The following is a 13,996-nucleotide window of genomic DNA, read 5'->3' as shown; positions in this document are numbered from 1 at the left end:
AGAAGCCAAAAGAGACGTTGGGTGGGAGCACAGCACAGTCCCTGTGTGACCCACAGCAGCCCCATGGCAGGGATGCTACCATGTCCTGGGAGGTGTCCTGGGGTCCTGCTGTTCCCACCTCCCTACCAAGAGAGAGGTTTCATCCCAGTTAGCTCAAGGCACAAGAGGAGTCAGGACTGGGAAGCTGCTCTGCTCTCCTTCTCCCACTCTGGGGGAAGCTGCATGGCAGTGCCAGGGCCCCCCACCCCCTGAATTGCACAAAGCAGTAACACCCCGAAAGAGGAAGCAGGAGGGAGGTACCCGCTGGCACCCCGAGGCTCAGCCCCCAGAGGGATTTAAGCACCCCCACCCCAAGCAGCCCCAGCAGTGGTGACAGTGGCCTGCTCTGCACTGCCATGATCATGGCTGGGCTCTTCATCCTCAGCCTGGGAGGTTCCATCCTGCTCCCAGCAGGTAATGGGAGAGCTGGGGCCATGGTACAGGTCCCCAGGGTGGGAGATGGAGCCCCTGTGGCACGGAGGAGCCCAATGATCACCTGCACCCACCAGGCACCCAGGGGAGCCGGATCATCGGGGGAAAGGCAGCAGTGCCCCACTCCCGGCCCTTCATCGCCTCCATCCAGATGGACGGGGAGCACGTCTGCGGGGGCTTTCTTGTGTGGCCCAAGTGGGTGATGACAGCTGCCCACTGCCTCATTCCCAGGTGAGCCCTGTCACCCCTGAACGTCGTGTGACCCCTTCTAACCGATACCCCTGTCCCAGGGGGTTACACAGTCCTGGAGCTGCCCCCTCCCACCTGTGCTCCCCCTCGAGCCCCCCTGGCCATCCCCCCCTCCCCGATGGCCCCCAGCCTCGGCAGCACCTGCTCAGGCCCCCCCTGACTGCAGGAGCAGCCCCTCGGTGCGTGTGGTGCTGGGTGCCCACCGGCTGGAGGAGCCCGAGGCGTCCCAGCAGGTCTTCAGCGTGGTTGAGTCCATCGCCCACCCGCGCTACAACCCCCGCGCGGCGGACAACGACATCCGCCTGCTCCGGGTGAGTCTGGCGTGCCACTGTCCCGCCACTGGGCACCCAGCGGCCAGGCAGGGGAGTGCCCCATGGCTCGGGACGCGGGAGGGAGGTGGGGTGCCCCACGCGGGGCCGAGCCGACACTAGATGTCAGTGCTTCTCCGGAGAAGACAGACCGCGCCGTGGGTGCGATGGAGGCACCAAGGACACTCTGACTCTGTCCGGGTCAGTGACTCCCAAGCAACCAGTCTTTAGAGCAGACTGGGACCAGTGCAGAAGGACTGGTGGGAGGGCCCAGCCTCTGAAGAGGGAAGGGCAGGGCTGGGGGGGATCAGCAGGACGGGTCAGTTGGGGCAGGCAGGCTATGGGGTGGAGAGGGTCCCAGGCAGGAATAGCTGGAGGGCTCTGCCCAGCAGCAAAGCCGTCCGTGTCCCAGCTGAACAGGTCGGCCAAACTGAACGAGTACGTGAAGCGGATCCGTCTGCCTTCGCCACACATCGACCTGAAGCCCGGCACCGTCTGCTGCGTGGTGGGCTGGGGGGACACCTCCAACTATGGCAACCAGCCCGCTGAGCTGATGGAGACCAACACCACCATCGTCAAGCGGAGCCTCTGCCAGACGCTGTGGAGGGGCAAGGTCTCGGCCAACATGCTGTGCGGGGCCAGCCCCAACGCCACCCTGCAGGGCGTCTGCACCGTGAGTGCACCCCCGGCCCCGGCCCCACTGCCCCCACTGGGAGACCCACTAGTCTCCCTCCAACCTCCTCATTTTGCAGGGTGACTCTGGGGGACCCCTGATCTTCAAGAAAAAGGTTTACGGCATCGTCTCATTCTCTGGGAAGAGATGTGGGGACCGCCGGTTCCCCGACATCTACACCAAGATCTCCAACTACATCGGCTGGGTGCATCGCACCGTGCGAGGGCCCCGCCAGCAGAAGGGGAGGCCAGAGCCCTAACATGGCTGGGAGGGGGTCCTGGGGGCGGGCTGTGGGGAGAGGGGCTGAGATGTCTCCCAAGAGGGGAGAAAAGGGCCAGAACTCCCACATCCTCCAGCTCTGGTGGTGGCTGGGAGCTGATGCCCAGGGTTCCTTGACCCAGGACTCTGCCCACTGGTGAGGGGTGTCACGTCCTCCTCAGGCTGTAGCAGAAGCCCCAGCACCTCACGCAGCCTCTTGTGGCAGCAACATTTTCCTTCTTCAATAAACCCCCATCCCACTGCTTCCCTCTGTGCTCTGGTCCCCCCGACTTGTCCTGGGTGTGGGTGGATGGAGCAGGGGGTGCAGGAGGAAGAAGGGGAATGTGGCCCCCACTCAGGCCCAGGCCCTGCCCCAGAGGAGCCAGGATCTGCAGCCAGGTGCTGCCACCCCAGCTGCCTTCCCGTCAGGGGTGGGGCTCCCCATCCCATCCCATCCCGTTCCATCCCATCTCATCCCATCCCGCCTCATCTTGTTCCATCCCATCCCACACCACACCCTTCCTGCTGCTCTACAGGACCCCCCAAACAGGGGAACCACAGACACCCCCCGGGGTCAGGCAGGCTCCCAGCTGCGCTGGCGGAGCCCACAGGGATCCGTCGGGAGCCTCACCCACCTCCCCACCCACAGACGGGCGCTCACCCCGTGGCAGCTGGGTGCCCACAGTGGCCAGGGGACATGTGCTGAGCTGCTGCTGGGTCTCAGCTGAGACACGTGTGGCTCTGCCTGGCGTCGTCTCGGAGAACAGACTCAGACATTCCCTGCTTCTGGCTGTTTGTTTTATCTGCAAATTGCTGGCACCCTCTGGCTGCTGCAGGGCCTTGCACAGGGTCAGGGGACACAAGCTGCGGTCACCAGTGGCCCTGGGGACACCCAGTAGAGGACAGACCCCTGCCAGGCTGCCAGCATCCAAGGAAGCCCCAAATCCCAGGGGGGTGCTGGCAGACGCAGTGTGGGGCAGAGATCCCCTGGAATGCCGGGACAGGGCTGCCAGCCCCGGGGCTTCCACACACTGCCAGGGAGCCTGGAGAGCCGGCGCCTGTCCCAGCTTGTCCCAGACCACCCAAAAACTGGTGGGAAGGTGGCTCCTGACTCACAGCCATGTTTTGGAGGCTGAAATCTCCCGCTCATCACAGGAGCTGCTGTTGCTGCCGCAGCCCGTGCCCGCGGGCTCGGCACGGGGCCACGCACCAGCCGCTCCCGGGGCCAAACCCTGCGGCGGGGCGGGCGGGACGGGGAGCTGCCGTGGGCAGGAAGCGCTGCGGGCAGGCCGTGGAGGAACCCAGGCCACACACCACCGTGTGCAGCAGCGCTGGCATCCAGAAGGGCGTGGGCAGCGTTTTGGGAACTCCCGTACACCCATCCCCAAGAGCAGGGGGACATCGCTGAGCTGGGCAGGCAGGGAGAGGCTGCAGGAGAAAGTCCCATGACCATCCTGGGTTATCTGAGCGGTCTTTTCTGACCTAAATGATTCTGTGATTCTCTGCAATGCACTCCTGGGCTGGGCATGGTTCTGAGGGGCTCGGCGGGGGGTTGGGGGGCTGTGCCACGCTGGCCCCCAGCACAGGGGATGCAGCTGAGGGAGATCCAGCGGCAGTTCCTGTGGAGCTCAGCACGTCAAGCCACAGGCTGCCGCCCGGGAACCATCCCACATCGGGACCCAATTACCGGCAGGAATTGTTTTGTGAAATACCAAACCCTCATGGCACAGCCCGAGATTGGGAACAGATTTATCTTGCTCTTCCCTGCTCTCCCCTTCCCTCCCGCTGCGCTGAGCAGCCTTGGCCGGGCCGGAACACCCGAGCGCCAAGCGGAGCAGATGGGATGCGGCTCCTCACCGCTGCTGGGGGCTCCCCACACCCCAGACCCAGCACAGGGGCACAGCCCCAGGGACAGCAACACCTCCTGCGGCCCCAGAGCCTGCCCAACAAAACCAGACCCACAGCACCGTTTAATCTGGTTTATAATTATAATCCAACATAATCCAACGCAGCCATAAAATGCCCCAACAATACAGAATAGGGGATGTGGGTGTTCCCAAAGCGTCTGCCTTGAGGGTCAGAATCCAATCATACAAAAATAGAAGATAAGGTATTTTTACATATAATATATATATAAAAATGATATTTATATAAAGTCAAGAGCTTTTTGGTGTCAGAGCTGAGCTGGTATTTACACAGGTGACAACAGAAGAAATGAGAAAAGGAATAAAAATAAATACAGGTGTGGGCAGAGCAGGGGGTACAGGGCCCCATAGCTGCAGTGTGGGGGTCCTTGGGGGGGCAGGCAGGGCCATCTCTCCCTGCAGCCTGGGCTCCATCTGAAGCTGTTCTGGCAGGGAGGGATGAGGAGGGCTGGGGGCAGCTGCCCTGGGTGATGGGCTCTGGGTGGGGGCTCAGTGGGCCAGGGAGAATGGTCATGCCCCTCAGATAGGGCTGCCACTGCACCAACTCTCTGGGCACCGGCATCACCTCCGAAGACGGTGGGAGCCTGGTCTGAATGGGCCTGGGAAGACCCAAACTAAAATCCATTTGAACACACACATGATGAAAGTTTAGGAGACAATAACATACATATATTTTTTTTAATATATATAAAAATATATATCTATCTCTCTCCAATCTGGTGCAGCATGCACTGCCTTTCCTGCTGCTGGCAGCTGGGGCTGAGCCCCTCAGGGAAGGCAAAAGCACAGATTCCCTCTAGACCTCGAGGTCCCAGCCAGAAACGTCAGCAGAGTACTGAGAATTAATCCAAAAATAAATAGGCCCAGGGCTGCTGGCCAAGGACACGTAAGGGGGGCCCACGGACACCCCTCCACACCGCACCAGCAGCAAGGAAGGGCACTGGCCAGTGGAGAGCTCTGCCGGGCACTGGGTGGGCACTGGAGCATCCCAGGGCAGCTCAACATCTCCCTGGCCGTGCGCCCCCACCCCTGCTCCCCGGCTGGCAGGATGGGAACTGAGCCCCCTGCGACTGCATAACATACACAGGGATAAATAAGGATCTTTTTATCTTAATAAATATCAGGTATATGGTTTGTACAATATACACATAATGCCCCTGTCTCCCGGCTCCGGCTCGGCCGAGGGAGGATTCACACATAGTTCTCTTCCACGCTGTCCGTCTCTGCGGAGAATTTGGCCGCGGCTGCAAACAGAGAGAAGTGGTGAGGAGGGTGTGAGGGGTGACCAGGCTCCGGGGGTCCGTGCCCGCTGCCCCCGCCCTGCCCTGCTCACCTGAGCAGCTCCCGTAGTGGCGCACGCCGATGGAGCGGCCGCGGTGGCAGGTGGCCCGGCGCAGGTGGCACGCTGAGGGGTAGGTGACATTGTTGTTGCCGCAGAGGGCGTGGTCCAGGCTGGTGGGCTCAGGGCAGGGAGCCGTCCGGCACATCACGCAGTGGGCACTGCCCGTCTGGTCCACCACGCAGGTGTGGGTGCCAGGGCACACCACGCTGGAGCAGGACTCTGCAGGGAAGCACAGGGCTGGGGTGACCCGGGGAAGGGCACCCCCTCCCGCGGCTCCTCCAGCTCAGGTGGATGGTGGACATCATCCCAAGGAAACCCGGCCATCTCCCAACCTTTGCTACTGGGGGACAGAGAGGAGCCAAGGGCCGAGTGGTCCCAATCTCCCCCACCGATGATGCTCCCAAGGGCAGGAGCTGGCAGGGCTTGACATCCCGAGCGTGAAGGGAGCACGTGGCCCCAGGCCCTCGGGCTCAGCCCCAGCCAGAGCTGCGCCGCACGGGAGGAGCTGAGGTGCAGCTGCAGCGGCGGAGCGAGCGCGGGGCTGAGCCCGTTTGGCGCGGGGGGACCCGGCCGGGCCAGCGGCCGCACGCAGGTGCCTTGGCAGGGAAGCAGCAGCTGCTGCAGCCAGGCTGGCAGCCGCCGTGCTGGCCCCAGCAAGAGGGAAGGGCAGGGTCACCCTGGACCCAACCCAGCGCTGGAGCAGGGGCGCATGGGCGTGGAGGGAGCCTGTGCGGCAGGATCAGGCCCTGCAAAGGGCTCTGCCGGGGGGTGGTGGTGCAGGGGCTTCGTGCACCCCCATTATCCCTCCACCTTCCTCTCTTTCTTTCCCTGCTGGATTGGAAGATTTGGCATCTGCAGCTCTCAAAATCTCATTTCTTGCCCCACATTTCCCTGCTCAGCCCAGAGCTTGACAGACAAAGCCTTCCAGAGAGCAGGGCTGGAAAAATAACCATAATCCTTCTGACAGCTCTTGGCAGAGCCAGGAAGATCACTGCGCCCTTTACAAAAGAGGAAAAAAAGGGGCTTGACGTTTGTAAATGACATTTTAGGGACTGTTACTGCTCAGTCCAAAGTGAGGCCAAACCCCGGCGCACCAACAGCCTACAATGTCCCCTTAATGGGCACCAAGACCTGTGTCCTGCAGGCGAGACCCTGCACTGGGATGGACCTTCCCTCCCTGGACCACAGGGGATGGGGATAGGACAGGGACAGAATAGGAATGGGACACAGTGGGGTGGGGGCTCAGCTGCACCTACTTTTGCATTTGCCCTGGTACATCACTTCGAGGTCGGGGTGGTCTCTGCACTTGGCCGTCAGCAGGTCACACTCGTCCCGGTAGGTGTAGCCATCGGAACCGCAGACCTGCAGCTTGCGGGGCAGGCTGGAGCAGTCTGGGGCACAGGCACACTGGGGACGCCCGTGTTTCATCTTGCAGACCTTGTCGGGGCCGCACACCACCCCCTCACAGCTCTCTGGGGACACAGAGCAGCAGCACGTGAGGATGTGGCACCGGCTGCCCCCCACCAGGGAAGGGCCCGTCCTGCCCAGCCCCCTGTGACACCGAGTGGGACGGGGTCAGCGTTGGCCCTCGCAGTCCCGAATGCCCCCCGGGCCACAGCGCACGTGCTGACACTGAGCTGCCCCGGCAGCATCTGGATCTGCTCAGCCCCACCGAGGAGCAGGTCGTTGGCTGTGGCTCTGCACAATCATCCAGCGCTCACCCCAGCCGGAGCCCCGGCTCCACTCAGCACCAGCTCACTCCTTCCCATCTATTTATTCTTTGGAAGGAGTCATTTCTTTCTCTTGTGCAATGGAAAAATCCATCTCCACAAGGCCCCAGTTCCTCCAGAAAGAGCTGGGCTTCGCGAGTTGTCTGGGCGATTGGGAATGCCGCTCCCAGCAGACAATGCCTGGCCCTGTCTCGCTCTGTGACTGGAACACAAGAGCAGGAGGCAGCAGCCAGCGCCGGTCCCCAGACAGGCAGATGCTTTGTCCCCCCGGGTCACCTCCCGGCCAGCACGGGGGCCGGGGTTCAGGGGGTCCTGCCAGTGCCCCGGGGCCATGCCCACGCCAGCAGGACAGAGAGGGGCCGCTGAGCAGGGGCCCATCCTGGTGTCCAGGGGCCCAGACACTGGTGCCTCTGCAGGGAGAGGCAAAGGGGTCAGCGGCAGGGACGGGGGTTCTGTCTGGGGCAGCTGGACCCCCTCTGCCTCCCAAAGCACACAAAGCACTCACCCCAGAGGGATTGGCCCCTGAGCTCCCCAGGACATGGGCACTGCTTGGACCAATCAGCACCCACACTGGGCAAGACCAAAAAGCTTCCCAGAATGGGGATTCTCCCCCAGCAGGAAGGATCCCTGGGGACAGGGTGTGTGCTTGGAGCTTTGGGAGGCACAGAGGGGGATTTCCCTGTGGGAGATGGGCCACCTTGGGAGACAGCGAGGAGGAGGAGGAGAAGGAGGAAGGGGAAATTCCCTGTCTGCTTAGCCCAGCAGTCCCTGGGGGAAATTCCCTGGTGGGAAACGATTTCCCGGATTGCTCCCTGATTTCCACAGCTGGGGTTTGTCCCAGGGAAGGAGAGCCTGGGACATGGGGACCCCATGACAGAGGGTTACAGCTCTGTGTCCCAGGGCTGCTAGAGGAAACAGGACCCTCATCACCCTCCGCTCTGAGATGCTGCAGCAGAGCAGAGTCCAATTGTCCAGACAGTCCCAGCAAGGGAGGGAGTAGTTGGAGAATCTGCCCGTGACCCTGACCCCACAGCCTGGCTCCCCCCCTGCACTGGGTCCTTGGGGGGGACACCGTGTCCCCAGCAGCTGGAGCCAGGAATTTCACTTCCCTCCCAGAGACCCATAGCAGAGCCCCCGGGGCCTGGCCAGCACCTCCCCGTGGGGCTTGGCCGCCCGGCTGCAGCCCACTTTATCCCAGAGTAACCTCTTCCAGCCCTGCAAGCCCGGCGAGTGGGAGCACAGCTCCTCTTATTCACCCTCTTCCAAAGCCTCTGGAGCCTGGTGAGGAGCAGCACCAGCTCCATCTGGACGGGACAGGCAGGGGCTGGCTGATGGTGTGGGGGTTGTGGTGCAAGTGCTGGCCGGGCTCTCCAGCAGTTTCCTTAAAGGCCCTGCTCCCAGACCCCAGTAAACCCCAGGAGCCTCAGCCCACACTGTGGTCTGTGGCCACTGGCAGCCCCCATGCCTCCCAGTCTCTCTGCAGAGGTGAGGCCAGACTCCTGGTCGAGGGCTGCCTGTTCCCACTGCACTCTGCCCCACGCATGGGGGAGCCCATGGAGAGGGTCCCGGTGCTCCCAGCTCCGCCAAGCAGGGATGGGGCCAGGGCCAGGATCTCACTCAGCTTTTGGCTGGCACGGAGTGCAACCCCAAGTTGCGCCAGGATGGGCCCGAGGAGTGCAGGGAACTAGAGGAAGTGGTTTTGTTAAGAACCTTTTTCCCCCTTTAAGCAAATAACAACATGACCTTCCAAATCCCTGCTCCTGTCTCCTGCGGGCAGCAGGTCCTCGAGCATGTTCTCACACAGCCACACAAGTGCTGGGGGATCCGCGCCTCTGGCACACGCCAAAACATCTGGTGGGGCTGGAACTCACAGCTGGAGAGTTTCCACTTCTGGAACTGCCCGTTACATAAAGCCATTTCACACACACGCTGGGAGGAGCGAGGGGGAGCGGAGGGGAAGAAATAGATCTTTTTGCCTTAGAAAAATCTGACAAAGTTTCCCCTGAGCAGCCGTGGTGAGGGCAGGGGCAGGGGGCCCCAGTGCAGCGAGGTTAACTTGGGAACAGGCAGCCCCAGCTCCGCTCCCTGCACTCGGCTGCCCGGCCAAGACCCGGGTCACGCGTCCTACTCCGCTGGGAGAGAACTAAAATACACACAAAATGAGAGCAGCCAGGGGATGCAGGCTGTCCTGCCAGCTCTGACCCACAGCAGCATCTGTCCAGGAGCTGCAGCAGCAGGAGCATGGGGTCAGCAGTCCCTGGGGTCCCCGTGCTGTCCCAGACTGCCCAGAAGAGCCCTGTTTGGTGAGGGGTAGCCCAGCCCCATCACTGCTGCATCCCCTGGAGCTGCAGGCTCTGAGCAGCCCCCGTGGGCAGAGCTCAGCCCCACAGCATCCCCTCACCCTCTGGCCCGCTCACCTTTGCAGGGGTGGCATGTCACCAGCCCCAGGAAGCCCAGCAGGCTGATCTTGTTGCCTGGGTAGGTGTAGTTAGACCAGGCCACGTCCACATTGCCGTTGGCACAGCATTCCTCCCATGTCACACCCGTCTTCAGGATCATGGTGCACTTGGCCTCCTTCCCCTGCTGCAACCAGCAGATACCACCTGTGGAGAGGGCAGAGGGTAAGGGATCCCTGCTGTGCTGGGACTCCCACGAAGGGCAGCAAGATGCCAGCTGTGGCTGGACCACCTCGGGCAAGAGGCACAGAGATCACTCCAGTGCCTGGGATGAGCTGGGGAACCCAGAGACACTCTGTTCTGGCTCCCATCACTCATGTGGCACAAGAGCTGTCCCAGAGCAGGCATCCCTATGGGTCCCTGGCACGGCAGCTCCATGCCCTCATAGCCATGCCAACGCCTGGGGCTGCTGCCAGCCCTCTTCCACCAACAGGTTCAAAACCAGCACTGGGACCACAGGGATGCAGCAGTTATCCCAGCACTCCCAGCAGTGCTCTGGGAGATGCCCAGCCAGCAGGCCAGGGCATCTTACTTGGGCTTGCAGCTTACCTCCTCGCTGCCCTGCCCTCCCTGCCTCCATCTCTGCCCAGCTCCTGCCCAGTCCCAGAGAGAGGGGCCCCAGCTTGGAGGGGGGCAGACAGAGCAGGGCCAGTGGACAACCATGCTCTGGATCCCCCAGTGTGTGCCAGTGGCCCCATGGAGGAATGAAACCATCACGGGGGCTTGACACACACACGGCCCCTGCAAGGAGTGTCTGAGCCAGTGGCTGGAGCGTGGGGCACTTGCCCCAGCCCTTGGGTCTGGGCCAGCCCCGCGGCACCGGATCGCTCTGACTCAAAAGCCTGTTTGTTCTGTGACCCACCAGCGAATCAGTTAGATTTTTTTTTTTCTTTTTTGTGAGTGATTTCTTTGCAATTTCCGCCTCTGCAAACCAGCCTCTTGTGACGCTTATTTGGGTTCGTGCTCTCATTAGCTGCGCTTGAGGTTTGTTAAACGGCAAAAGATGGGAGGGAGGGAGAGATGGGGGCGGGGACGTGTCCTGTGCTGCCAGGGGGGAGTCGCTCCCCTCCAAGTCAGGGATTCACCCTGCCCCGAAGTGGAGCCCGCCCCAGACCCTGTACCCCCTTTTTTCCTCCCTCGCATATGATTTTGGTTCAGCCACAAGCACATGGGGCTCCCAGCCCGGCTGCATCCGCGGGGCAGTCGTGGATGGAGCAAATCCTCGGGCTGCGGAAACCAGCGCCTGGACGCCTCGGGCAGCACCAGCCGCGCCAGCACGCGGCTGCCATCGGGGGGTTATCCTCCACGGATTTGTTCGATTGCTCTTCCAAGCCCAATTTCCCGTTACAACACCGCACGGCCCCCACTCCCCAAGGAACACTCGGCATCGTGCGAAGGGAAGATGGAAACTCTCGCTCCGATGCGGGAGAGGCGACACCAGCACCACCGCACGGCTCCGCGCCGCCGGGAAGGGCTGATGGAGCCCCGACCCGGGGTCTCGGGACGTCCTCCCCCACAGCCCCGACACCGCCCAAGCACGGCGAAAGCCGCTAGCACCGGCGGCGGAACCGGGAGGCTCCGAGCTACGAACTCCACACCCCGGTCACCGACCGGCCCCGCTCCCGGCCCGTCCCACCGGGGGCCACGCAGCCCCGAGCCGGCTCTGCCGCCTCCGGGAACGGGGACTCCCGGGGCACGCGGGGTGCGGGATGCCGAGGCCGGGCAGCGGCACGGCCGCGATCCGGGAGGCGGCAGCGGGGTCGGGCGGGACCCCGGGCGTTCGCTCCCGCCGCGCAACCCCGCGACCGACGGAGGGACGGCAGGGACCGGGACACCCGAGCGGCACCGCCGGGCACCGGGCAGCCGCCGCTCCGCCCCTTAAAGCGGGTTTGTGCCGCCGAGAGCTCGGCATCTGCCCGGCGGGACGGGACAGCGGTGCCCGAACGGCGCCGCGACCCCGGGCCGGGCCGCCCCCGCCCCGAGCACCTGCCGGCGGCGAGCGGCGATACCGAGCGGGCGGGCTGCGCCGGGACCCCGCCGGAACCGGGACCGCGGCTCTTACCGTGCGCGGCGGCGGGGCTGCAGAGCGCCAGCAGGCAGAGCGCCAGCCGCAGCGGCATGGCCGGGCCGGGCGGGGACGGGCCGGGACGGGCCGGGGCGCTCCGGTGACCTGTTGCTGTGAGGCGGCGGCGAGGCCGGCGGAGCTATAAAGCGGCGGGGAGGCGTGAATCACCGGGCGGGGCGGCGCGGGGGGGCCGGGGCGGGGGCAGCGGCGGTGGAGTCGGGGGGCAGCGAGGGGGGTGAGTGCGGGGGCGCGGGGATGGCAGCGAGGGTCTGATCGTCCCCGAGTGGGCGGTGGGGAGTCGTGTCCGTGTTTCCCCCGGAGCGGGCAGGGACCGGCAGCCCCGGACTGAGATGGGACGGGGAAGGTTTGGGGGAGCCCCCGTGCTCGGTGTGCAGCGGAGCAGAGCGGTGTCTGGGCAGACCCTGAGGCGTGGGGAACCCCAGAACACTTCCCTGCCCGACCCTGTGCCGCCCGCACGGCTGCGCCTTCCACACCCATCCTCGCATGAACCCGCGTCTGCCTCCTCCCGCCCTCCTCCTCCTCGCGGAGCAGCCCGGCTGGCAGCAGGGGTAGGGTGAGGGCTGTCTCATGTGGCTCCTTTCATCTCTGCTACCCAAACACCCCCGCAGCCCGGCTGGTACCCAGCATCACCCCCAACGAGCCGAAGGGAAACTGAGGCACCAACTCGAGCCCTGCCAGACGAGGAGGGGAAGGAGAAGAGCTGGTGGGGTCATACTCCCATGGCACGTGCTGGCCCCATTCTCCCCAGCTGTCCCCACTACCACTGGCACTGCATCTCCTGGCTCCCAAACGCATGCTGGACCCTGCATGGCCTGGCTCGTGCTGGGGAACTGGGGAACTGGGACCTGGGCCAATACTACCAGGTTTTCAGGGGCTCCCAGACTTTGTGCAGCTCCTGACAGGACTGGGGAGCACAGTGGGGAGCCCCGGACAAGGCAGGTTGGGCTCTCTGGCATTGCCTGGCCTTGCTTCTTGCTCAGTGCCACCACAAAGAGATTGCCCACCTGTTTGAAGGGGGGTCGGGGTGCACCAGGGCCCCCAGCTGTCACCCAGCTCCCCAGGTAGGGCGCTGGGGACACAGGGCTCTTTGCCACAGCCCAGGGCCCTCTCAGCCCCGAGTGCCGTGTCCAGCTCGCGGCCGTGCAGCTGAGGAACGTTTCACCCCGTGCACTGGCCTCAGCTGAGGTCATGTTTTCAGCAGGGCTGAGCTGGGCTCTTTCAGAGAGGGGCCCAGACCACAGGGCCCCGGGGACCCTGCACCACCCCTCTGGCCCAGCAGCAGCCTCCTGGCTCTGAGTGGTGCCAGCACAGCACAAGCAGCTTGCTTTGGCGTGGGATGGGGCTGGACACAGCTTTGGTCTGGTGGGACATGGAGCAGCCCGGGTCCCACAGCAGGGATGGCGGGTGCACTGCCAGCTGCCAGCACGGGCAGAGCAGTATGTCCACTGGCACCAGCACAATCTCCATCCCTCTCCCCGCCCCTCTGGCCAGTGAGCCGTCTCTCACCAAGGTAGATCGTCCCCTCCTTTTCCCCATACAGTCCCTTGCATCCCCAGGGAGGGGTCGGGAACGGGGAGGGATGGGTTTACCCCAGGTGGCATTGGTGCCATCTGCAGGTGCAGGAGCCCTGTGTCCTGCAGCACCCGGCACCTCCCCACAGCGTGTGGTGGGGCCAGGAGAGCCCCGCACAGGACAGCGGGGGGGTCCTGGGGGAAGGACAGAGCTGGCAGCCCCCGCCCGCACGGGCTCCTGGTGTGCTCCCGGCCCCGGCCCCGGCACTGCTCCCGGCCCTGGCCCGGCTGGCGTGACCCGGCTCCCTCGGCCGCCTCGGAGTGATTGCCCATGTAAGGGCCGAGGACTGGGAAGCCAAACCTCCAAGTGGGATGTCCGTGAGCGAGCGGGTGGTGATGCACTCACTCACATGCTCCAGGATGCGAGAGGAGCTCGAAAAGGCCAGGAAGGGATTTTCCCTGGCTCAGAGTGGGGTTGCACAACCACTGGCTCTGGCAGGGAAGGGGTCGGACCTCGCTTGGAGCAGCAGGCGTTGTTGCCTCTGTCAGGGAGCAACCAGGCTCCTGATGTGAGGCAGGAGGAGCCTGGAGGCCAGGAAGTAAGTGGGTCCCTGAGCTAAAGGGGGCTCAGAGCCCTGCTGAGGTCACCTGCTCCCAGGAAAACCATGCTGGGGGCTCCGCTTGCCCTTCTCCTGGTTGCAGCCAAAGTGACTTGCCTGCAGTGATGCCGCAGGGTGGGGGGGGCAAGGCTGATTCTCAAGCAAAGCTGGGAGCAAAATTCCACCAACCAGTCTTGCACACAGGGTGATTCTGCCTCCCTGCACCCCACGGACAGCCCGGGATGTGACTGAGACCCCTCAGCACCCGCAGAAAGGGGGGAGGGGGGCAAGAAGCTGGACTGGGATCTGCAGGAAAGCAGCCCTGCGGCACCCGAAGGGAGTCAAAGGAGCCCCTGGACCGGGGCTGGGGGCGGCAGAAGGCGCTGGG

At 63.9% G+C, this 13,996-nt stretch overlaps 2 protein-coding genes across 2 annotated transcripts; one reads left to right on the top strand and one right to left on the bottom strand.

The window, feature by feature from the left end:
• The first annotated feature begins 399 nt into the window (after positions 1–399).
• PRSS57 (serine protease 57) lies at positions 400–1,960 on the top strand. Its single transcript, XM_051811024.1, has 5 exons — positions 400–453; positions 549–702; positions 887–1,031; positions 1,441–1,701; positions 1,781–1,960. The coding sequence occupies exons 1-5, from the start codon at positions 402–404 to the stop codon at positions 1,958–1,960; spliced, it is 792 nt and encodes a 263-aa protein (XP_051666984.1). The 5' UTR covers positions 400–401.
• A 1,962-nt stretch (positions 1,961–3,922) lies between these two features.
• FSTL3 (follistatin like 3) lies at positions 3,923–11,602 on the bottom strand. Its single transcript, XM_051810997.1, has 5 exons — positions 11,475–11,602; positions 9,374–9,559; positions 6,483–6,698; positions 5,218–5,445; positions 3,923–5,128 (listed from the first exon to the last, which is right to left on the bottom strand). Exons 1-5 carry the CDS (start codon positions 11,530–11,532, stop codon positions 5,076–5,078), a joined length of 741 nt encoding a protein of 246 aa, XP_051666957.1. The 5' UTR covers positions 11,533–11,602; the 3' UTR covers positions 3,923–5,075.
• Positions 11,603–13,996: the final 2,394 nt, after the last annotated feature.

This window comes from Manacus candei, unplaced genomic scaffold (genome assembly GCF_025592945.1).
Source record: "Manacus candei isolate 608988 ecotype Guabito, Panama unplaced genomic scaffold, ASM2559294v1 h1tg000080l, whole genome shotgun sequence".
Taxonomy (NCBI): Eukaryota; Metazoa; Chordata; class Aves; order Passeriformes; family Pipridae; genus Manacus; species Manacus candei.
Note: the sequence above shows the minus strand (reverse complement) of the source record. Positions and strands in the feature narration are given on the sequence as shown.